Below are 26,039 nucleotides of genomic sequence, written 5' to 3'. Positions count from 1 at the left end.
TATTTGTCAACTTAAAAATCAATGTAAGAAGGAACAAGGCGATTCAAACTTCTGATGAAGCAGGTCAGAATTTATGTTAATGTCTGTACAAGATCATCATCTCATCCTCCACATGTGAGAATATGCTGTACATGCTGGAATAAACACAAGTCATATTTGATTGACTGTATTCAAGTTCCATGAAATAGTATCGGTTTAGACGACATTTGTTGTCAAATGAACATCAACTATGAAGAACCACTTACCTATATCAAAATGGTAAGAGACAGACTAATGTCTAAGTATCTTTGTTTAGTGTGTACAATTTACCTTAAAAACACCAGAGACATCATTGCTCCATAACTTTATTCCTCAAAGTTCACTTCAAGTATAAAGAATATAATAAAAAAGTACTGACCCTCAGAAAACAGAGGGCCAGCTCTATAGCACCAGTAAAACATACATCTAATTCACAACAAATGTAGAATTTAAACATTTATTTTTCTAATCACTTTTTGAAAGGTTTTGGCTCTTTCTGGAGAAAAGTAGCCATAGAGTCCATCTGTTCCAAAAATAGAGTAATTTCAAATTATTATATTTAAATATTAGCCACATGAATTCTTGCAATTTTTTTGAGTTCACAAACTCTTGAGAGAGTCAGTCTTGAATCCGGCTGAATCGTTTGCAAATGACTGGTCCCACACCGACCAATCACAGTGCAGCACCGACCAATCACAGTGCAGCACTGTAGTTTGGGTGATGCAGATGTACTTCAGCCTACTTTAGAGGACAGAGACTATTCTGTTTGTGAAAAACATGCAGAGGGAAGCGCTTTGTGCATTTGTCGACAGATAAGATGCATGTGCTTTTCTGGATTTAACTAAAGTTTTTCAACTTGTTCTGCTGTTGTGATGCTTCCACCAATCAACGTCAAGTCTTAGTGTTCAGAACCAATGATCAGAGCGTTGAAACATTCAGCGAGAGCCATCCCAGATTGAGGTGTAGAATATTCAGAGACTACACATATCAATCTCACGAGATCCAGATTATTAAAATATTATTCTAAAATGTGTTTACAATTACAAAATACTATGAAAGGCCCATAACATGAACTGATTGGAAGAAATGTAAGTGTCCATCCTGACAAAACAGTAAAAAAGGCAGAAACGAACATGTGGCAGTTTGTTTGAACAGTTATGAATAGGAGCAAAAGCAGAAGCTGGCCCTTGATAAAAAGTCAAACCTTAAAAGGTGCACTATGTAACTTTTCTGGTGGAGGGTCTGCTACTGGTTTGTCTTCATAGAAATGGTTTTGCTTTGCCTAGAATGTTCCACAGTATGGCTTTAAAGCCAGTAGATGTCAGATGTGAAACTTCCCTCCTCCCTTTGTCCAGACTCACCTGTGCCCTCTGCTGGCACACTATCAGACTGCAGCTACATACATAGCATCTACGGTAAATGTTCACATTTATATAAAGCTTTTCTACCTTCAAGGCACTCAAAGCACTTTACATCAACAAACCACTCACCCATTCTCACACACATTCACAGACCAGTGTACGACACCGCACAGACACAACAGTATTCATCTGTGGGAGCTAAGCTGTGGGTCAGTGGATTTGGCAGGTGATATGTGAGAATGCAACAGGGGCAAGTCGGCCAGTCCAGTTACAGATGGTAGCTTTAATAAAACACCTGTAAATAAATAGGTGCTAGATGTCTACCTTTAATACCATACTGTGGAACCATGCAAAGCAATAGCATCTACATGGGAACATCCTCAGCAGAAACATTATACAGTGCACCTTTACAATTCCCACATTACTCAAACTTAAGTATCATTAGTACATCTCTGCTTTGGTATGTATGTAATGTTTACTTCCTAACTACAACGAATCACATCCTTATAATATTAAAATATTAAAAGAAGGAGGCACCAGAACGCTACTATCAAAAACATTCCATTCCTATCCCTGTCCACTATGCAACTTCTGGTGGTGGTTCATTTTATTTATTAACACTTTTCTTTCTGGTGGAGAAATCTTCCACCTGAAAAGTTACATAGAGCACTTTTAAAAGTCACTTGATAGCTTGAACAATGCATAATAGACTCGTGGATCTGAGGTATAGCGGCACAATGCGAGCTAGCGGTGTGTTGTCAGAGGAAGCTATAAAGGATAGACACATGTAAGTACTTTTCAAACGGCATATCACTTTTCTTTAAGCAAGATATCCACAGTCTCCAGGGCGACTTAAGGGTCTAAGAATGACCCAGTCTCTTTGCAACAGGTAAGAAATCCAAATCAACTCCAGTGAGAGGAGTGTATTACTGCTATGAAGTCCTTTTTATTTGTTCTATATTGTTCTATGAAGTCCTCTATAGTTGCATAGGTCGAGATACCCAGGCCTGTCCTGGGTTCTGGGGACTTGGACCCAGTAGACTCCTCTTCGGTCTGGTTCTCTGGGTCCATGGATCTGTGGATCTGGTTGAGTTTTGCTGTGGTCTTTACCTGTGTGTGACCTGGTTATTGATGAGACCTGGGAACGTCTGCTCTGTCTCCTCACTCAATGAACCACCTGCAAAAACATTAATAAAAGAATAGCTATCATAAAATTATAACCAGGCTAATCCCACCACTCTAAACTGAGCTCTACACATTTACACAAATATTTGAAGCTGAATGACATCCCAGGCTTAACATTTGTATAACATTATGTCTCACCATTGTGACAGTTGTACATCCAGATCCTGTGGCCGTCATATCGACACCTGCATTTCACTATGTTATTGGAGTAATCCGTTTCGGGCACCTCGTAATTGGGGTTTATGACAATCTATGAGAGACAATGAGACAATAAGATACACAAAAGTACACAATGAAATACTTGAAATTCTTAATCGCAAATCAATGTAATGTTTACCTGGAAGATGTAGTCTCCAGGCTTGACGTCGGTGATGTCCACCCACTGACAGTCGATGTCATGTCTGTACGTGTCCCAGCAGCCCACTGTGATTCCCTGGTCTCCAAAGTTTGCACATTCATAGTGCTTCTCAATACCTGCAACGCAACATGCAAAACTGAATAAATAAGTAAACAGGAGTGCGGGTATGCATTGATGCTATGTTTTAGGGATGGAGCAAGATTTTTTTATTTGACTTGGACAAAAAAGTTACACCTCTGGAGAAGCTGAAGTTCTAAAATGTAGTGCTACAATTTGAGCAAATTTATAAGAAAACCTATGAGAAAAACATGTGAGGTCAACACTGCACTTCAGAATTGATGTATTATAAATGATATCAGTCTGAGGTTTTGTATGTTTGTACCTTCGTCACATTCTGAGTCCTCCAGGCAGAAGCTGGCCTTGTGTCCCTCGGCCACTTTACTCCCATTGAGACTGTAGAGGTCGTAGAGTGTGAACACCTCCATACTGTGGTAGTGCCTGCACACAAACAAAACATATTTAGACTTGACTTTTGTTCCTCTGACAAAATAAAATTGCACAGTAGTTTTCAGACATTATACTTTTACTCATTCCTTCCTAATGTAGTTGACAATATCGCAGTAGTCCTTCGCGAATAACACTTTTGATAACATTTTCCACTGTCAAAGAGTCAAAGCTTTATGTTGACAATGTGCTTCTCACACCACTCCTTCGAATATGATTTAATTTGACTATTTTGTGTCTAAACTTTGAAAATACGATTTTGTACATTTACTGTTTTGTCGTTTCAATTACATTAACTTCAAATTATAAATCAGTTATGTCCAGGAAGTTACTCTTACGGTTACTGTAATTCCCCCACAACTATTTTACTCTTATTCGAGTAATTCCTTGTACTGTGACTTTATATACATCTACTAATATTATTTTGAAGTAACAGTAACATTACTTGAGCCCATTTTTGGGTGCACTGCCTACCTCTGCGTTTGGTGTCTGGATTACCATTTTCCTTATGTTGGACGTAATGAGACAACTCCCCAGCTTTTTTCAGAATGATCACACCTAAACTTAAAACATAGCACAAACCTCCGTCTGAACATTTGTTGCCTTGTTTAGTAAAGTGTAGTCTGCTGTCATTCAAATCATGTATCGAGGTCTGGTTGCTATAGTAACCTGCCAAAACTCATTTAATCTCCATCCTTGCCCCAGACCACAGACAAGAGGGAGGTGATTACAGCCCAGCCAGATGTATGGGGCCTCAGCCGGAGTGCGCTGAGTCAGCAAAACTCTTTAGATCATATTTCTGACTTAGGACAAAGGATCTTTTTAGAACAAGTTAAAAAAAGATAATAAGCTAACAAACTATAACAAGCTAATAAAGAAAAGTAATAGTTTTGAGTTTTTGAATTTAGGAGATTATGTATATTTAGGTGTATGATGGAGGTGTGTCTTTATTACATAAAAGTTGAGCTGTATTTGAGCAGCCATTCGTTACACACCTTTATATGCACATGCACAATTTGATCTCTTCTGAAAACGGGAAACCACTAATAATCAGGAAATCATTTTATCACTTTGTCCCTGCAGAGCAATCACAAATGTTGTGTCTCTTAACATGCCTATGGGTAAGACTGTCATTTGGTTGTAGTTGTCTAAAACAGTGGCATATAGGAGCACCAACAGTCCATTTAAATGTTTATATCCATTTTTAATAACTTCAAATGGTTGAATATAAATATCACTTTTACAACATGTACTGTCTATCAAAGCAGTATTATGGTCAAACAATATTGGTAGATCGTAATGGCTGAAGTTGACATTTTCAAAAGTGGTTGTTGCAATATAACATGTCCAAACAGCGATTTTGCTTCTACGGTGATTCATTTTACATCCCCTTCTCTTCAGGTGCACGTTGTAGTGTTAGCAGAGCCCCTCACCTGTGACAGTCGTGCCAGACCCAGCTCTCGCGGTGGGCTTTGGGCTTGAAGTCGGACTGTCCGTTGTTGTGGATCTGTGAGGAGAATCGTAGAAGGCGGCGGTGGGTGTTAGCAGGCGCAGAGCTGGAGGTGGAGGCCAGGCAGTTCTCCTCATAGGCACACTGCAGCATGAACATGGGCCGGTCCTCCATGTACGTGGTCTGCTCCACCACTTGAGGGTTGAGAACCAGGTCCGGAGCCGCTGCAAAGGGAGGGTATGATTAACTTAATACAATCCCTATACAAAAAGAAAGTGGCGATGTTTTCCACACAGTAACCATCAGGCTAAGTTGTTTCAAATATTAACAACATGAGTCTGATAAAAGACTTGAACCTACTTGAATCTACTGAGCCCAGGTCACCTCTGTTTATTGTTTTATTTCAATCTGATAAAAGGAAAGTTGGCTTCTTCAAGATAACCTTGTGTGTCTTACTATCAGAGCATGAGACCCCAGCTGCATAGCGCCCTCCTCCTCTGGGACACTGCAGGTGCGCTCCGTGGTGTAGACAGTGGGACAGGGACATCTCTGTGCCGGAGCATTTGACTCCACTCATCACCACAGCATCTGCGCTCACCTGCCCTGACCAGTACCACGTCTCCTGTGGACACAAGAGCACATGTGAGGATCAGTCCTGCTCACAAACATAGTATATAATTGTAGTTGTATGCTACCAGTTAGTTACTCCTCAGTGCATCAGAAGAGCAAGTCATTGTGTGCCCAATGTTGGCTTTGTCTACGAACAAAACGGACTTAAAAAGGTGCATTACAAAACATTTCTGTGAGAAGGTCCACCACCTCCTTGTGATGCCACAGACCAAGTTACAGGTCAAACGGGCAAAGCATTCTGCGCAAAATAACATCTCATCCACCAGAAAAGTCATGCAGTACACCTACTTAATTTTATTGGTTTGCCACGTGCTTTCATTATTAAACAGGTTTAAAACATGAAAACACAACTCCAGATGTTTTACAATATTTAGTTATAATCATACGGTTAAAAAAATCATCTGGATAAAAAAAGGACCTTTATTCATTCAGTTCCTCAACTTTCACTGTCTAACTTCACCCAGAGAACTGCAGTAAAAGTCCCTGTGTTGCTATAAACAGTAGTCTGGGCCTGAGGGCAGAGCACATCCTGCCATCAAAAGAACCATGATTAGACCATTTCCACAGTACAAGCCCCGTCATTACCACACAGCTTTAAACACACCACTCGCACAGGTTTCATCGAGCGGAGGACAGCAAACAGGAGAAAGTTACACAGGAGGCAAAAAAAAAAGATCATAAAAATGTGAAGTTTTGATGCCTAAGTAGAAAGACAAATTGTACACTTCCCGTCTTCAAAAGATGCACGATATAGTCACTTGCTTGTCTTCATGAATATATTATTAGTTTGCTTAGAACATTCCTCAGTGTGGCATTAAACTCCATATATCTCCATGGAGACAAGCAAGTTACAGGTCAGATCTGTGAAGAGATGACTCTGCTCGAGGTAAGACTGTTTTTCAAGGTATTTTTTGAAGAACTAAAACATCTGTGACTGAGCAAATTCTATCGTTAAGTTTATTGACACACTGTGTAAAGTGATACTGACATCTCCATGGAGACAAGAAGTTAGTAGTTAGTAGTGCACCTTTAATAAGATATCTATTAGGTCTTTTGTAATGCTTTGTTAAACAACAGCTCTCAGTAGCCACATTTTTGTAATTAAAGCTCATAATATTGTTGTTTCCTCACCAAAAACAGACCTGAAGTTCTGTATTCTTTCATTTGGAGTACAGATGGAGTCCTTGGACGTTCTGCTTGTGTTTTGGAATACTAAGGCCAAAGCCAAGTAGAAAAAGCCAGAATATTGCATCATATATTATATTTTGCATTCTTCTCTTTTTTAATCTTAAGTGAATATCTGATCTGCCTAGCAGATTTCCGTTAGATTGTTGGCAAATACAGTGTTTTGCAACCATGTTTAAGTTGCAGCACATATTTTTTTTGCTTAAAATCTGCTGCGCCACCAAAACATTATCAAATTTTACTCAGTAGGGAAAAGGTTGTGTAAAACGTCGGTTTGACACTAGGGATTTTGTAATGGTGGTAATTTTGTGTCTTTTCTAGTTCAGAAATGCACTCAGAGCACTCCAAAATTGCTAAATATTATATTAACTGTGTGAATTGGTCAATTCAAATTGTAATTTTTTCAAGCCACTCCTGGCAATCTCTCAAGACACACTAGCGTTCCCTAGTACACTGGTTGAAAAACAATGCTCTAGTATATACCCAAATGTTTTCAGGGAACGATGGTAGGGGCCAGTGTCACAACTGGTAAACTGGACTCAAATGCAACACGAAGTGAACCGTCAAATGTCTCGAACTACAACAGAAAGTGTCCTTTAAGCAGGTAATTCAGAATATGCTAAATCAGGGACTACACAACGGAGGAATCAAGTCTTATGTAATGTCAATGAAAAGCTCTTCCACACTGGGGATTCAAATGGGGAAACAGGCTGGACCAATAAACTCAGGAACAGGTAACTCCAACAGATATAAATGCAGGTACAGAGTTGCAGAAATGCAAACAACAGTATATCAGAGGAGCTTGAAAGTTGCTCTTGTCTAGTCAACAATCTAGCAAGAACTAACTGAACAGAAGCAGTATATATAGGCTACCCTGAGCTGATTAGCACAATGAGAGGCAGCTGCTGGGAAACCAGGGAGGTAACAAAAGAAGGGCTGGAACAGGCTGAAAAACGGAGCCGGACTGAGGAAAGAAAATAAGCAAACAGGTAGAACTATGACAGCCAGTGCCGGTAGTAACGCAAAATGCACAGAACCCCTAGTTTAAAAATAATCTTAGTATCCTATATTTCATATGTTCTGTATACCAGGGTAATTTCCCCAATATTTTCCAAGTAAAACCCAAAGTAAAATATATTTTAAAACATATATAAGGACTATGGACATTTTGATATTTTGCAGTGACATTACACTGGGGTGTTCTATATGCATCCCTATGGTGGAATGTTCAGCAGTTACCATAGAGACATAATGCACAGGTTAGAAAACAAGGTCAACAAACATTTAAGATGGTCTGAAAATTCAAGAAAAAATAGATCTAACCTTAACTTTAACTCTAACCCTAAAAATCCCTGAAACTCTGAAAAACTGTTGGCTAATGCTAGCTAGGCTATTGCTAGCTAGGCTGTGACTGTAATCATATGTGTAAGAGACTTGTTTAACAGTACAAATCATCTCACCTGTTTTAGTTCCAACAAAGTGAGTTCTTTCTGGTCAGATTGTGTTAAAGCAAAGCACAGATTAAAGTCTACCTTGAGTAACAGAGCTTCAGATACTGTAGTACTTTCAGTTAGCATCACACCTCCAGGAAATGTTGATGACATGATATTCCTTTTTGCTGGTATTCTGCTGCTGAGTGAGCCCTCACCTGAAAAGCATTGCTGGCAAAGCCCAGTCCCAGCTGCCTGCAGACCACCATGGCCTCCATGACTCCCCAGCCCTCACTGCACACTGTGCCCCAGACCAGAGAGCCGTTCCTCTCAGCCAGCACCTCCACACGGCCCTCGTACGGAGAGCGGCCCCCACTCAGACGCAGCTACAACACAGAACACAACACAATGCATGTGATTTAATATTCAGTTTAGACACTGCTAGTATAGTTTTGTATTTGATTAACATTTGAGAAGTGATACTGTGTATGTGTTTATCATTGGAATAATAAAGTCTTTTATTCAGAGAAACACGGCAAAATTAAGTATGGCGTCTTAAGTGCATGTTAGAAGTGTTAGAAACAGGACATGACAAACAGTCTGGGCTTGTGTAGACTCAGTTAATCAGAGGTGAGAGAAGTTATTAAAGGTGAGAAAACGTGAACTAGTTAATTTTAAACGGTTTGCAGTACTCCAAAGTTATTCCTCACTTACCTTATGCATTCTGCATCCAAATTATTCACCACAAAGGGTTTATAAGTGCTTTTAACAACTGTCAGAGCTCACCACAACTAAGCTAAACTCGAACTTCTTGATTCTCAGACAATAAAACGCTTTATAATTAGATGCAGACTGTACACAGCAGACTTATTTTGACCTTCAGAGTTGCTTATACAAGATATCTGCACTGGGGCAAGACTAATTTTCACTCAAATACAAGTGAAAAACTCAGTTACAGACCCTTTGATTTTGCTCAGAATAACACGATATGTTCAAGTTTCTTATTGCAGAGAAAACAGCTGAGACCAGTTAAAAAGTTGAAATTGAAATTGGTCAGATTAGCACCAAAAAGCAGAAAATGAACAGCCTCCCGGTTTGTTGTGTTACTGACCCTCTCCTGGAAGCCCATGTGTGGCACGTTACACCTGACCCCTGCGTCCTCTTCGTGACTGCAGTCGGCCGTCTCTTTGTTAAAGGCGCACTCTGTGATGGACTTCTCAAAGCCAGAACACTGCACCTCGTTCATGTGCACCGGACCCATGCCTGAAGAAGCACAACAAAATGTTTTTAAGTAGTTGTTGACTTTAGTAAATAAAAAATTTAAATCTGTCAACTGGACAAAAAGTTGTTGGAGTGAAGACATTTTACTGCTCATCCAAACAGCTTCTTCAGTTCTGGTCAGATCACAGGTGGACACTGCTTTATATCTATCTGAAGGGAGAAGCTAACCACACTGAAACTAACACACCTATCGTTTACAGTTTCTGTTTGTATGCTAGCTATACTAAGTTAAATAAATTATATATATTAAAAAACAAAAAAACACTTGTTGGGTCAGTGTTGGTGAATACTGTACATCTAACATACTATAGTGTAGTGCTGTCATTGACTAAAACAGTGCCCTGCTGATAGATTAGTTGAGTAAAAGGGGCCATGGCCAAACCTCTCAAAACTATTACGTATCTCTATGTCTCTGCCACAAGCTGCACTCAAAATACTTCATGTGAGTTAACAACTATTTACAGAAAAGTACTAGAAAAAAGTGTATTCTCCTTCCTGCTGCTGTGCATACAATTCTTAATAATCTAAAAGAAACAAAATAACAATGTTTAATGAAAAGTCTGTATAAAGAGAAAGGCCATACAATGTACTAATATTGTTTTATAGTCCATTTTTACAGTTCATTCTCCCTCTCTGTGACCGCGCAAAACTTAACATTAACCAAAATATTTTAGCCATAATACTGTCTTAATTTCACCATCATACAAAATAGATACTTTTTTGTATATAATATTGCTTCCCCCATCTTAATTTGATCCTAATGGATGATATGACTCGGGATCAAAGAGACAGCTCATCTTAAACGTTTTAAAGATAAAGTTTCTAAATGTATTGAGATGATGATAGGGGACAAGTAGTTAATATATGGCTTGAAAGCTCTGTGGGAATGACCGAAGATTTAAAATGTATTATGTAAGCAAGGAATCTGACCCAAAGATAACAAGACGACGCTGGAACATAACTTAGTACTAAGAAGTAATAGTATCTGCAGGCTAGTACTTCCAGATGTAAAAGTCTTTTCATCCCGAGCTTCCAGCAAATTAGATCAGACGTTGGATCAACTTTAAAATCAAGTAACAATTTGATTTTTTTTTTAATTTCATGGTTGGACTTTTATGATGTGTTTATTATGTATAAAAATCACCAAAATTAGTTGACATTAGAATATTGCTGATATAGTTGCTAGTACTGCCAGGTCTTCACCACAGGCTAAATTAAGGATTACAATTTAAAACCAGGACTAATCTGAGACTAAACCAGGTCTAGACAGGACTAAACCAGAACTAACCACTAACCAAGTAAAGTGGATATGACAGGTTAGATTACTTATTTCACAAAAACATAGTTAACATAATTATATTTAAGATTTTACTAAAAAATCTTGCCTATTTTTTTTCTGTTTATCATTTTACTTTCTGGTTTGACATGGGCAGCAGATATGCCACACGTAGAGGTGTTTCTTCTGCATAAATTATTAGATGACACTTTTTGTCTTAATGACATAGGTAGAGGTATTTTGTTTTAGAATTCAACACAACTTCCTATAATTTGTACTTTTTCAGTTAGCTGATGTAAAACTATGAAAAATATAGGCCTATACCAGGTAATATCCCATTGAACTGCACCACATTCTGAGGAGCTTAAGGAGTTTTAAGTTTTCGCTCGCTTCTCAGACAGGACTGTGCTTGGGTCACTGAGGTCGGATAAATTTAGGTGAAATTGCTGGATAAAATGTTTGAATGTGTGCGATTCTGGTGGACAGTTATAATTTTGTGCCGTTGGTGCAGAGATGGGGAGTTACAAGACCAGTCTATCATTACAGACGGCCCAACCACAGTGCTATTCAAGGTTCGTGTCTTCGTTATAGAAACTGGTCTGTACCACAGATATGGACAAGGTATTAGTCCTATAGCAAGATTAATGTGCTGTTAGGTCAGCTTTGGGAGAAAAATGAAATAGACAATTTTGCCCCATTAAAGTGGACTGTATAAATCTGTCATAAAGATCTGTAAATTACACCTTTAGGGTTGTAAAAGTATCGAAAACCAGACACTAAACTAGAAACTAGATACTCATTTGAGCAGGGATCGATACTAAAAAAGTCACACGTACAGGACAGAAACTAACCTTTCCTTAAAAGCTTTAGACTTTAGACTAGTATACACCCATGGACCACTATGCACAATGATTTACTGTTGAAAATTGCATTCTATTGTTTAAAGAAAGAGTGCTTTTTATGATCATCATAGTATTAAATCTGTATCTAGTATCAATATCAGGTTTCAAATTTTAGTATCGTGACAACAGTATGCACTTCATATTGTACATAAAAGAATCTCCCTGTGTCCCTGGTTGGACATCACAGACTTAGGTGACATTGTAATCCCTCATTCATCCAAGGCCATAGCAAAGGAAATTCTGTCAACTGGAAAAACATTTGAGTGAAAACTTCTCACCACTCATCCAAATAATAGCTTCTTCAGTTCTGACAGGGTTCTAGTAAGTCACTGCTTTATGTTAGTTTCAGTGTAGTTAGCTTCTCCCTTCAGGCAGATATGGAGCTTGTCAGTCAACTCCATTCATATTAAGAGTTCAAAGCTATGTGCTAAATAATATCCATAACGTGGCTGTTTTATGTCCAAAAAGCACATTTAAAATGCAAGATTCGGCAAAACAAACATTTACATAAAATGATAGGTCTTGTGGTGATTAGTTACGATGGAGCTAATTAGCCCTGAGCAAGCTTTCAAACTTTTAATATATAAGAAAAAATTAATGAGAAATGTACTTCCGAAAGCGGGGAAGGGATGGGTGGTTACTGTTGGGCTCCATTTAAGGCAGTGACTTGTTAGAATCCTGTCAGAACTGAAGAAGCCTCTTGGACGAGTAGTGACGTGTATTCACTCAAACATTTGTCAAGTTGACAGATTTCAGTCTTTTGCCATCACAGAGGTAAGTACAAACACAGTCCTGTCCTGGTCCTGACCTTGGCCCAGCCTCCCTCCGGACAGGGCCTCCTTGGCGGTGCCGTAGCCCAGCTCTCTGCACACCACTGTGGCTGAGCCCAGGTCCCAGCGGTCGTCACAGATGGTACCCCACTCCCCGTTCTTCAGCACCTCCACACGGCCCTCGCCCACGATGGCCCCTCCGCGCAGACGCACAAGGGGCTGCTGCAAGACACAAGACAAGATGTTAGAAACTAGGTTTAGATATATTTACAGGCCGGGGTTACTTCTTCTCTTAACGGGGCAACGTGAAGTCTTCTGGTAGATGATCTGAAACGTTCTGTTCTCCATGGAGATGCTATTGTTTGGCCGACAGTGTTCCATGATATAAAGCTTACCAATCTCCACGGAGACAAGCAGGTGAAACATATGATTTTGTATTTCCCATCACAGTTCTGCTAAGATCCAGTTTCTAAACCTGTCCCAACGCCCAAACCTTAAAAGCCCTGTACCTGATTGTTTCCCCCATGTTTCAACAAAAGCATTACTGTGACGCTAACTCCTCTCTGGCCTGAAAAGCACTTATAAACTAATTGCGGTGAACAATCAGGATGTTTAGGATCAGTGGTGGAACGTAACAAAGTAATAGTAAAGTATTGTACTTAAGTAACATTTTTAGGCACTTGTCTACATTTTGTTGTCATTGCATTTGAGAGCAGGTATCTGTACTTTCTTCTCCACTACATTTTATTTTTAACACTGCAAACAAAAAAACTACAAATAAAAGCAACTAGAATTAAACTGTTTCTGTAAAACTCATTTCAGCACAAATCTTTATCAAAATCATTACATTCAAAGCTTTATTTGTTCAAAATCTGCATGAAATACTTGTACTTTTTACTCTTTAAATACATTTTAAACGGGTACTTTAATACTTGAGTAGATTTTTTTTATGTCATACTTTTACTTGCATTTTTTTTTTTTGCTCCAGTGTCTGTACTTTTATTTAAGTAACAAAATGGACTACTTCATCGACAACTGCTCAGAATGCATTAGGTAAGTGAGGAATAACTACTTCAAACTATATAAAATGAACAGTAAAACTCAGGTACAGTGCCTTTAAGACGTTAAAACTTCACTGTTGACATCTGAGAGTTCAGCTGAGGTCAGCAGTGAAGAGGCTGAGGGCGCGCTCTGGGTGGCTTGGCCTTTTACTAAAAATGTGTTAGAGCATTAAGCGTTTAGACTAAAGTGTTTCATTTTATGTTCTGTTTGCTACATTCCACATGTGGCCATTCATAGTTTTGATGCCTTTAGTGAGAATCTACAAATGCAAATAGTCATGGGAATAAAAAGAAAAATAAATGAAAAAGTGTGTGTAAACTTGGCTGTATGACAAAACAATCCAAACTGTTTGTTATCCTCAAGTAAAGTGACTGCATAACAGCCAGTAAATAGTCTTATTATTACACCAATTTATAGACCCAACGAGGATATGAGCTGAACAAATATCATGAATCCAAAGACAATCTGGCATTTTTTTCTGGATCGATGCTGATATTCAATTCCAGTCGTATCGTATTGGTGCATCCCTATAGGAAAGTAACAGGGAACTTTAACAACAGTATAGATATTTCATATTAACAACTATACATAATACAAGTAATATGTTGTACTAGATTTGTTAAAGTAAGTTGGTGATGCTAAGAGAACCCACGGAGAAGATAGAGGGGATGTGGTAACAGTCACGTCCTCATGTGGTTGCATCATTAACAGTTTAGTCTGAGGTACAAATGTCTGGTCTTGTAAACTTAAACACCAGTCTGTCTGTTTATGGAAACCTCTAACTGATTTGTGAGTTTGGGTCTAAAGAAGAACTCTACTTAAGAGTTCTGCCTTTGCTTTACATTATTAAATTAGTTTGTAAAATATTTTTGTAAAGAGGTATCTGAACGAAAGAGAGTTTATCTTTTTTTTTTTTTTTTTTTTTTTTTTTTTTTTTTTACATTTATTTGTATTTTACCAGACAAAACTGTACAAATTCGTTGTTACAGTGTTGGCCTGATCAGTTGATTATCTCAGTAAGTTTCAGGTGGAGGTCAGCGGCCATTTTTTGTAAGAGGGAGTGTTAAATAGAATTGATGGAAGTTGAAAAACATGTTTAATCTTATAATTTGAATACGTTTTTTTAAATAATTGCAAAGCATCTACCATCAAATTAGCGTAGTCAGCCTCTATCTCAATTTGAAATTCTGTAGAATGCTTTGTCGTTACATTAACACATCCTCCAGCTAGGTACTCACAACCAAAGCCTATAAGGTAAGGTACGCTTTCTTGTCCCTGTTGAGAAATTTTACCTCTGCATTTGACCTATCCTTCAGTGCCACTGGGGCAACCTGTCAGGAGAATCTCCAGACCTTGAGCTAGTCTAGGTCACGACTAACTTAGCGGGAGGTTTTGAGCTGTTGTCGTTGTTGTTAGGGGAAACCAGAATCCCCAGAATAAACCCACCCAGACTCAAGGAGAAACATGCAAACTCCACAAAGAAAGAACCACGAGTGCTGCTACCTAACCTCTGCCTTTTTACAATACCAAAGTTAAAGAAAAGTGAATTCTGCCAACTGGACAAAAAAGCCTCTTCAGTTCTTAAGTAGCCTCTGGGATGAGTGTTGAAAAGTATTTAACCTTTGGAGGTGCTGTGGGTTAATCATCGAAACACTGGTGAAGGAGGGACGCCCCAATGACGCCAGTGATCCTCCTCACAAGTGTCACCTGTTTGTTCATATGTATTTGATCAGCTCAGGAACAGTTAGGGATCGTACTACCTGGTCCTTTTTTTCACAGTTAAAAACCTCAGTTCAGTTGACAGAATTCAATTTCCTTTAACTATGGCCCCTACCTGGACAACTGCGGGATTACATCTTACTAAGAACAGAGTTGTGCAACCCTCTCATTTGAAAACCTTGATATATTTTCCAGTCCTATGTACTTTCCATCTCTGTACAGTTTTACAACCCAGCTCATATTGTGTCACATCCCCAGATAATCATTAACGTCCTGAAGCTACAGCTGTTGCACCATGACAGAGGAGCTGGATCGCACTCACCACTATTATTTTGCTCCTTAGACCATGTCCTCACATGAACCGGGAGCGCGGCCTTTTTATGTTGTTTACTTGTGTGAGTGAATACCTGACATTTTTGAGGAGATACTGACCAGTTATGAGTTGCACTATATTTTGACCAGATATTTTGAAAGTGGCTTTGTGAATATATTTTTGCAAAAGATTAAAAAAAAGCATGAAGCTATTTCTGCAAGGGAATAAAATAGCAACAATTGGTTTAGCTTTGAAAAACAGGTCTCGAGTCCAATAGAGCATATTTAGCACGTTATCTTTTATTGTTTTGAAAGTTCTATGTAAGGTTTTATTCTGCACTCTTCTCTTTTAATGTTAATTTTATGATGATTATTTATGTTTTGATTTCTTTGTATTGTGATTTTAATGTATTTTTATTTGTACGACTTCTGCTATACAAATAAACATGCCTTGCCTTGCTTATATTTGCCGAAAACAACAAATTAAAATATGTAATTTATAATTTGCAAGTACCAGTTTTGTTTTTGCCACTAAGGAAACTACTGCACCTCAGCTTTGTCAAGTTGCTGTGTACAGTTTTGTATCATGCTTTTGCTTATTTACAAAAAATGATCGAGTGGGATGTAGGCTTGTGGTCTGAGAGTTCGACAGAATTTTACAGCTAACTGTGAGGAGAATTCAAATAGGGAGATCACTAGATTACTCAAACATGAATGGATGACATCTAAAACCTCTTCAGGCATGTTTTTGATGAGGGAACAATGTTATAACATGTTAGAAGCTACAGTTATTTTGCTTAAAACCCCCTCTTTAAAAACTATATTCTGCACTTTTGTGGTTAATTTTACAACTTGTTTGTACAATACTTAAACTTCAGCCAAGTCATCCCAAGCACATTTTATGTGTTACAAACATATAATACAGTTTTAGTTAGTAAGACAATCCCAAAAATGTCTAAGTGTTCATTTTGTCTGTATCACCTTCTAGTTAGACACAATAAAGTATGAAAGGGATAGCTTATGTTCGATATTTGTAGATGAATTCAGAGGCACCAGAAAGGGATAGACAGGATTATGTAATCTGCAGTGTTAGAGTAAACCTGAGTTTAACTAAACAGACCCAACTTTTACAAAATGTTTAATGTTATGTTGTTTCAGCTTAGTCGCCTTCTTCTTTCCACTGTAAATCACCTGGTGGCCCTTTTTTCACCATGTAATCACACTATTTCAGGTGACTTTTAGGAAACAAAAGTGTGTCTTTAGTTCAAGTCAAAGGGATGCAGTGGCGTGTCTAGACTCTTTTCACTGGGGTGGTACTTAGCTAGGAGCTAGGGTGGCCTAGCTAAATCTTGAGGTAAAATTAAGAAGCACTAACATTTCATTTGGTAAAAGCTGTTTTCATATTTGTATGTATCTGATTTGTATTGTCTACTGTCTAAAATATAAAAAACTGAACATTTTAAACAGTTTGCAGTGGTCTTAGCCAGTGTTTGCTGTAACGTATTTACTAATACTAAGTGTAATTAAAATACCTTTTAAAGTAAGGCATTGCTGTGAAAATACATGTAATTACTTTACCCAAAGGGGAGTGCATGAGAAACAGATGTCTGTTTCATTGCGGCTTGTGGGAGACAACGAAATGAAAGAGGAACACATGGAAAACGTGAAATATGTGTGTATGTGCACAAGTGCATCTGGAAGCGCAATTTTGTGTAGAGTGTTTGAGCACCCACTTGAAAAAAATACATAAATCACTGCCCATGACTATTATTGTTTATAAAATACATAGTTTTGACTCATTTAGTGCTGTATCCTTACCTCCTGCCTGAAAGCCTTCCTGAAGCCCGTCATGGGGGTGGGTGCAAAGGCTCGCCCGGGCACACAGCTCACCACCACGGGCAGCCCCCCGGCACAGGTCCCATTTGCCTTCACCAGTGGGGCTTGCTGTGTCCCTAATTTACAGCTGGACAGGTGCGCCTCTGTGCCCGTGCAGTTCACTGCATAGTCCCAGAATGTCGGCTTCCTCCTGCGCGCAAACATTCTGCACACAAGGGGTCAACAAAGAGGAGAGGTCAGAATGTATCAAATGTATCGATTAAACAAGGGTTTGAAAGTTTCACTGGAGGTCATTTCTATCCATCATTGTGATGGACAGGGTGCCAAAAAACCTGCCATTATTTTTACTGCATGTTTGATTACACGCAATGTGTCTGGGCTTTTTAAAAGACAAACTACAAAATCACACTCTCCCTATAAAGTCATATTTCTTTGTTACAGATCTTGGAGCTTGTATTTCCTCCATTTAAACTTAGAGGATGAATAACAGCACAATATTCAGTGTTTTATGCATCTCTGCAGTGTATCGACACATGCTTCATCTTTTCTTCTCTCCTTCGGTGCCACTCTCCTAGTCCTCCATGTTTTTCAAACTTAGTGGTTAAATAACAGCTCAGTAAGATAAAAGTTACGAATGTAACTACAGTCCAGAAGGCAGTGATGAAAGCACTGAACTGGGACCCATCTCCCCATTGATAAGAAAAACTGGAGTATACAAAACCCCCAGCAAGGCAAGGGAAGGTAAGTTTATTTTTATAGCACACTTCGTACATGAAGTAATTCAAAGTGCTTTACAGAAGAAAACATTAAAATCACAATACAACAAGCAAGACAGATGCAAACTCTAAACAGACAGGTCCCACTCAGAGCAGGAATCGAACCAGGGAGCTTCTCGCTTGCAGCCACCCAACCACTGTGCTCTGTTGACCACAATACCAGTCAAGAGCAAGAGTAACCTTCATCAAACATTCAGTGTATAAATGTTTCTACAAAGGTATGCATCATTCTTTATTCAAACATTTCTGGGACAGGTTTAAGCCATGCAACCCCTAAAGCAAGAATAATGAGACATTTTATTTCATTTGGCATTTCATTTGTGTAAATGATACAATATTGAACATAAGCCTCTCTCTTTCTAACCTCCATAAGGCTCAGATTTACGATGTTGTGGATGTGTTGAGCCCAGCCAGGCCTAAGCGTGATCACTTCTGACCATAATGAGGCCTCTGCCGTTTTAAACACTCTGCACTCGAATAATCTGAGCCAAACACAGCTGCATTTCCAATAACATTTCTGGAAAGATATTCAAAATGTTTAACTCAAATCGTACTTAATGCTTTGGTTTGTTATTCTCACTTGTGCATTTCCTTCAACACTTTTACATCAACGTTGTGGCATTTTAGGTTCACTAAATCATGACTATGGTAAGAATGTTCACATTCAAAAGTTAATTACTGTTGAATATACATAGTCAATTTGAAAACTTTTAAATCCAAATTCAGTTGTTGTTTTAAAGGTGTAGTACCTGCTTTTTACCATCTTAAAATCATGAAAAACATTACTAGTTCATTTGAAACAGTTTCCAGTCATCCAAAAATTAATCTTCATTTACTTTATGCATTCTGAGCATCCTAATAATTTACCGTGAGGAGTTTATAACAATGTTTTGCAGTCACGGTAATGCTAACACTTAATGACATGCACTTCCTGATTATCGGATAATAAAATATGCTGACAGTACAGCAGTGCACAGCAGAATTATTTTAACCTCAAAAGTTGCTTATATATAATATACCACTGTATACCATTCATGCACTGGGGTAAGAACAAAATTGTTCAAATATGTGGGAAAAAAATTGGGTACAGAGCCTTTGAAGTTTAAACTGTTCTCACAACTTTAGACATAATATCACATCATGTTGGTAATTCATGTACTATAACTTCAAATAATAAAACTTAAAACTTAATACTTTAGTATAATGTAGAAATTTTAAAAGGTGCACTGCGTAACTTTTCACCTGCTTGTTAAAACCGCGAAGATGTCATTGCTTGGCTGGGAATAATCGTTCACCATGGAGACAAACAGGTGAGTTACAGGTCAGATTTGAGGAAAGGAGAGCCAACTCACTGCAAGAATGCATGTTTTTCAATGTATTTTTTGAGGAAAAAATATCTGTTGTGAAATGTGAAACGTGGAAAGGCAAAAAAAATACATCACACTTCTAATTTAATTTTGTTGTTTTATACATTTTTTAAAAACATTTGTCACATTTTACAGCTCATTAATTTTTATTATTCACATTATAGGCCTATCCTTGGGCCATGGGTGGAGTACACACTGGATAATAGCCATTTAGTTACATTGGTCTCTATAATATTTAATTGAAAACAGATTTTTTTTCCTTGTGTACAGTTTGTGGTTAAGCTGCTCTTGTTGAAAGGACTGATAGGACCTATACTCTGCTAAACTGACTTTTATCACTTTTGCTCATAATGTATCCTGTTTTGTTTCAATTGTGTAAGTTTCAGTAATCCTTAATATTTAAACTGCTTCTCATGACTCTATCCTACACTGGCACATTGTAATCCATGTAGTTCCTCTGTGTTTTGAAAGTCTAAACGGTTTAGGTATTTCACTTAGTTTTGTTGTGACTGTCAAAAATTTTGAACTCGATTTCAATACTGAGGAACAGACTCGATATTAACTGCTGATTCCAATACCACGATGATAATAAAAAATGCTCTTTCAAATGCAATTTCTACCTCAACATTAAATCGTAGTACTTTTTTTATATTACCATGTGGTGTCATATCTGTGCAATCCCTCAGTCGTCCAGGTAGATTCCATAGTGGTCCATGGGCGTATACTAGTCTATGTGGTCTTATATGTGGTCTTCTTACACAGCTCAAGATCATTCTAAAGCTGTTCAAGTAAAGTTTCTGCCCTGTGAATGTGGCTTTTTATTACTGACTCCTACTCAAATGAGTATCTAGTTTGAATACTAGTAGTATTGATTGGTATATGATTTTCGATACTTTTGAAAATCCCAATTTGACCAAGGTCCAGGGTTTGAACATGCCCGACAGTTAATGAAGTGAGTGAGTGGATGAAATCAAACAAGTGGCAGACCCTCCACCAGAAAAGTTACATAATACACTAATACACTACACTAATACATAATGCACAAGTTCAGAGTTCAATATCTTAAAAATGCTGTTGTGTTACTGACTTGTAGACCCGAGCGTTGTACTTCTTCTCCCCTGGGAAGCCGAACATGCCACAGATGACACGGCTGTTGTGTTGAGTCCACTCAGCATCACAGATCTGCTTCCAACGACCGCCATCTTTGACCTCCACGTAACCCTCGGTAACGGGCACCCTCTTCCTATAGGACGATAGAATGGCTCGAATACGCACGTCCTCCACCTGGATGTCAAGGCTCTGTGAAGAATACACACAATTTTGTGTTTCATGTACTGCATTTTATGTCACATAAAAGCAATTAATAAATTAAAACACACACACATATTTGCAACAAACTTAGTCCTTTATACCATGTAGGTTTTGCATTCCCAGTTAAAGTGCATATACTGTAACAGGTTTTCATTTTACATTATTTTCTAATTATTACTTTTGGTTTGGTGGGATAGTACCTGTGGTAAATATTTATCATAGTTTTGCATGAGTTAAGTGTTAAGTGAGATAAGTGGCAGTTTGTTAAAAAAAACAAAAAAAACAAGTTGAAATAAAAAGTACAAAAAATACTGGGAGTAAAGCAGAGTTCTAAAATTGAATACATTAACATGTTATACATGCACAACATGTTTTGTTTGAAATAAATATTCTATCAACATGGACAATTCTATCCAAAATACAACAACAATTTACATGCAAGGAAGGTCTTTTCAGGAAGTTTAAACCATTTAAAATAAAGGTGTTGGCATTCATTTTTATTAGTAATCAAACTATTGTGTGATTTAGACACAGTTCAGCCCTTGTTAACATTATGGTTGTTATAACATTTATGAAATGATCTATTATTACGTATGTCTTATCTACTGTCTGTGTCTGAACAGGAAGTAAAATACTAAACTTCACCAAAATTTAAAAAAATTGAAAAAAAGAAGAGAGTGTGATAAAGAAAATTTTGTCAAATCTAAAAATAAAACGATGGTAACTATGTTTTAGTGAAATGAGTAGTGTAACCTGTCATATACAGTTTAATAGCAAACACAGTATAGCACATAGTTATATTTTGCTCAGACATTTACAAAAGGAATACGCCTATGTCATGTTTTGTTTAAATAAGTTCACATGGACCTTATTTCTACCTTTACCCTACACAAGCTGATCCAATTAATTTAGCCTACAACCCACAGCTGCTTAAAACAACAAACTTTTTCTTCTGAAACACTGAATCTTATGTGCACCGTAAGCCTGTAGTTTTGCAGATGTAACCTTCAAACTCTATGAGGAAACTCTCCAACAAAACCCCAAATTCCTACACTTTTAACAAAATGTCAACAGTTCAGTGTGAATCACAAACAGATGCTAGGAGTTAGCTTTAGCATGTGTGAGGGGCTCATTTCGACATCTCAAACATTGCCCACTTTGTACAGCTCCCTCAACTTGATATTAAAGTGGTTCTTGAATATTTAGTTTCAAGTTTGATGGGACTGGCAATCTGGCAATTAAGATGTGCGTGCCAAATTAAAATGTGTACATATTTAACTGCATTCGTGCATGCAAAATGTACTTTTGCAAATTCTTGATCATGAGAATATAAATTCAAATATCAAAGCATTTCACATTCACAAATACAAAAATAAAAACATGTGTGAGCTCTCGACTTGTGAAAACAAATGTAATATTCTGTGCTTGAGGTTTCTCTTTTCAGAAAATGAATTGCAGCTGTGATCAAACTGTCAATATGATGTCGCCACTCACAGACATTAAGAGCGAGCAGGGACTCATGAATTGGGCTGACTCTGGCTGAAGAAAAACACGGTCACTCTGCACTTTTGCCATATATTAATGTATTCATTGCGGATGCTTACTGCAACATTGAAGTTACAGAATTAAACTTTTTTTTAAATTTTGATTAATTATTTTGGCTATGCTGAGAATTACTGCAATGCTGCATTACATAAACTACTTATACTATTGAGTACAAGTTGCTTTGTTTATCACACTAGGTAAAGTTTCAGAGTTTAAACCCAGGCAAGTAGTTCAAGCCACAGGGCCCTGAAAGTCCTGTGGCTTCATCAAGAATATACAAAAAGCATGTTTTACAAGAATATGATAAATATGCACACATCTTAATTTGGCATGCACATCTTAATTGACAGCTACCTCACCCCATAAAGTTTTATGTCCCCAGTGACCATGCATGGGATACTCAAGGTTTTCTAAGAGACTTTTTTTGTGGTAAGCTCTGGGCCAACAAAATAGACATGAAATTGATGATTCCTTGAAGCACCTCTACAGTATATTAAGCGTATATAAAACAACACGGCATGTGTATGAGTTAAAATGAGTTTGCAGGCTTCGAGCTCGGGCAGTACAGTAGCCACAATTTGTAGCTTTGACCAGAAGTAAAAGGATCCTATATACCCTAGTTTCTATAATAATAATAATGTCACATGAATGGAACGGGGGATAAATAATATTGCTACAGTGCATGGAATGTATGTCACAAGAAATTTATGTAAAAAAATAGCTATACAAATAGTGTACCACATATTAAGGTTTGGTAGGCTTAGCAAAAGGTGCAGCCCACATGAAGTGCAAATATACTTATACATGAATATGTCAGATACAATGAATAGCATTTTAACCTTAGGTACAGCAGTTTGATCAGGCTAAAACATATATGGTATGCTATGTGGTGAAGCTTATTGTTTGATGAGGAAACAATATTATTAGTTAATGCTCAAAAATGTTGTTCAGCGTATTGGACTTTTCAGTGAATACCCAATAAGGATTTGAAGGACTTTGCACAACCATCTCACATACTAGATTGTGCAAGGTTCAGCTGAAGGTTCACAGATGGTCCAGCCTCCTGTCATTATCCACTAAAAACACATTTTAATAATCAGTGTAGAGGTTTTATAATCACCAGGATGTCTGTCTCCAGGGAAGAAGAATCCAAATAGTCCTCTGCCTTCTGGTGTAGTTTTTTTTTTTTTTTTTTTAACCAAAGTAACCACATAAATGACTTCATACTGGCTGTAATGTAGAGAGATGTAGGTCTGGTTTAAAAGAGGTATCAAAGTACATGGAAACACTGACTTGGTGGTTTGAACGAACAGCAAAGGTCAAGTAAGGACTTCAGTAATTTGCTAAATAAAGACAAAAAAATGGCAAATGTTATTAAAAATCTAAATTGAACACTTAATAAATACATTTTATACAGCGCCTTTCCTCCTTCAAGGCACTTTACATCAAGGAACCACTCACCAATTCACACACACATTTATACACTGGTGTGCGCAGACACTGGGGGCGAAGTGTCTTGCCCAAGGACACAATGACAGCATTCATCTGTGGGACCTGTGGGTCGGTGGATTTGATCACTCTACCAACAATGTTTATGTCGAGAGCGGGAATCGAACCGCCAACCTTCGGATTAGGGGAGAAACACGCTATCGCCCAGATAACAGTGTATAGGTAAAATAATAATAATAATACAATGTCTGCCACGCCCCCATTTAGGGCTGTACAATTGGTTAAATTTTAATTGAGACTGAAATGGCTAATTCATCGTTTTTAAATGGTAAAAAATGAATACAGTCACTCAGGCCTTACCCCATTTGAAAGTGAGTACAGTAAGTTGCTTTCTTATAACTAAAACACATAGTCAAGTAGCTCCATTACATAATCTCCCATATGGATCTAATGTTCTTGATGAACTTCCTGTTTATGGTTCAGATCGGACTCACGTGTCACTGTACAAATCACCAGACCACATTTTCACAAAGTGTTATAGGACTGAACACAGAAGGAGCCTTACATGTTTACAGAGGGTGTGTAATAAAGAGATACAGGGGGCCGCCAAATGTCCCTTGAGGCAAGATTACCTAAGTGTGGCTACCATTGTGTATCCATGACCACAGCTAATCGTGCACATTATAGCTTGGGTGGGTGAGGTGCTACTTAGGCTGTACTCAAAATACATAAAAAAGTTACACACAATAACTTAAAAAAAATAAATAAATAATAATAATAATAATAATAAAAACACCTTGATTACAATTATTTTTTAGTTGCCTTTTTTGATTCATACTTCAAGTTGATGGAGGGAGAAAGAATATCAATATTATTATTATTATTATTATTATTATTATTATTATTATTATTATTATTATTATTATTATTATTATCTCATCTTATTCGAGGACCTAGGGATGAGACAAGATACAATTCCCACAAGAAGAGATGAGACACAAGATTGGGTCCACAAGAATGAGGCAAGACAGAGATTTTGACATTATTTATAATATGTAAATTGTGCGGTCCAGTTCACAATTTTAGTCTCAACCTTTTTTGCACTAACTTTAGTCTCAACCTTTTGTGCACTAACTCTAAAGCATCAGGTGAAGGTGTGGAAACTCTACATGTATCAAAAAATGTTGTTCAGGAGATGGGAAATATTAAAGACAACTTCACACCGACCGAACATGATGTTTCTCTTATCAGTGGTCTCTTACCAGCAGACCAAACTGGTGAGATGCAAACTGGGGATGGTGCTGTTCCTCACTTTAATGTTCCAAAAAAGAAAAAGAGAAATAACAGAAACAATGTGATACCAGAAAGTACTGCAAATGGACTGTCAATGGCTCAAGATAAAGATATAGAAACCCTGGATTGTGTAGCCAAAACTGCCAAGTGCGAAGAAGACAAGAAGACACCAGCCATGGAGATAATCAGGGTCCAGGAAACCCAAAAAATGTCATGGAAGGAAAAACTTGCAGCCTACCGGAGGATGAAGAGCCAGTTTAAAGACCAGGCGATATCAGCAGCGAAGGCAAATGCGGTTCAGACCACTCAGGAGACTTCTGGAGAGGTTGCAGAAGTAATTTCACCAGAAAATCCTGAGACAGATCTTGTAGACATCTTAACACCAGAAGAACCTGAAGCTACCTGTGTGGTTGTAGTATCCCTGCCTGATGTCATGCAAGCTGGAGACACGCAGTTCAACTCTACCTCCCAAACCTTCCAACCTGAAACTGCCAAGCGTGAGGGAGACCAAACTATAGACGCAGTAGAGGTAGATGAGGTCCAGAACACTTCTGAAGAGGTTGATGCGACAAAAGCTGAACCTAAAAATGGCTCCACCAACTCTAAAGCTTCAATGAATGAAGATGCAGGACTGCACAGTGAACAGATCCAAGTGCCAAAGTCCGAGGCGACTGATATGATGGATATCTTAGCACTAGAAGAACCTGAAGCTACCTGTGTGGTTCTGGTATCACAGCCTGGTGTCATGAAAGACGGAATTGGTAGTGTTCACCTCTTGAACATTAACCCCCAAACCTCCCTACCTCACACTGCCAAGCGTGAGGAAGACCAAAACATATAAGCTTTTGAGGTAAATGAGGTTCAGGAGGACACTTGGGAGGTGTCATGGGAAGCTACATCGTTCATTCCACCAGAGGATGAAGAACCAATCAAAGGCAATGAACATGTTCCAGAGGATTGGTTTACTTGCTGCAAATACGCAACAGAAGTAGAGAAGAACTTAACACTATCAGGACCAG

At 38.0% G+C, this 26,039-nt stretch overlaps 1 protein-coding gene across 2 annotated transcripts in view; it reads right to left on the bottom strand.

Moving 5' to 3' along the window:
• Window positions 1–328: 328 nt before the first annotated feature.
• loxl2b (lysyl oxidase-like 2b) overlaps window positions 329–26,039 on the bottom strand; it is a 123,061-nt gene continuing 97,350 nt past the window's right edge. For both annotated transcript variants that reach the window (XM_055224014.1, XM_033973099.2), the window contains exons 4-14: window positions 20,510–20,721; window positions 17,262–17,484; window positions 12,389–12,572; window positions 9,233–9,384; window positions 8,340–8,507; window positions 5,333–5,498; window positions 4,860–5,100; window positions 3,305–3,420; window positions 2,902–3,038; window positions 2,703–2,814; window positions 329–2,556 (exon numbers count right to left, since the gene is read on the bottom strand). In XM_055224014.1, the coding sequence (XP_055079989.1) occupies window positions 2,486–2,556; window positions 2,703–2,814; window positions 2,902–3,038; window positions 3,305–3,420; window positions 4,860–5,100; window positions 5,333–5,498; window positions 8,340–8,507; window positions 9,233–9,384; window positions 12,389–12,572; window positions 17,262–17,484; window positions 20,510–20,721 (1,782 nt within the window). In that variant the 3' untranslated portion in view covers window positions 329–2,485. The remainder of the gene's footprint in view (window positions 2,557–2,702; window positions 2,815–2,901; window positions 3,039–3,304; window positions 3,421–4,859; window positions 5,101–5,332; window positions 5,499–8,339; window positions 8,508–9,232; window positions 9,385–12,388; window positions 12,573–17,261; window positions 17,485–20,509; window positions 20,722–26,039) is intronic.

Source organism: Periophthalmus magnuspinnatus, chromosome 9, assembly GCF_009829125.3.
Source record: "Periophthalmus magnuspinnatus isolate fPerMag1 chromosome 9, fPerMag1.2.pri, whole genome shotgun sequence".
NCBI lineage: Eukaryota > Metazoa > Chordata > Actinopteri > Gobiiformes > Gobiidae > Periophthalmus > Periophthalmus magnuspinnatus.
This window is presented reverse-complemented; position numbering and strand designations above follow the sequence as displayed.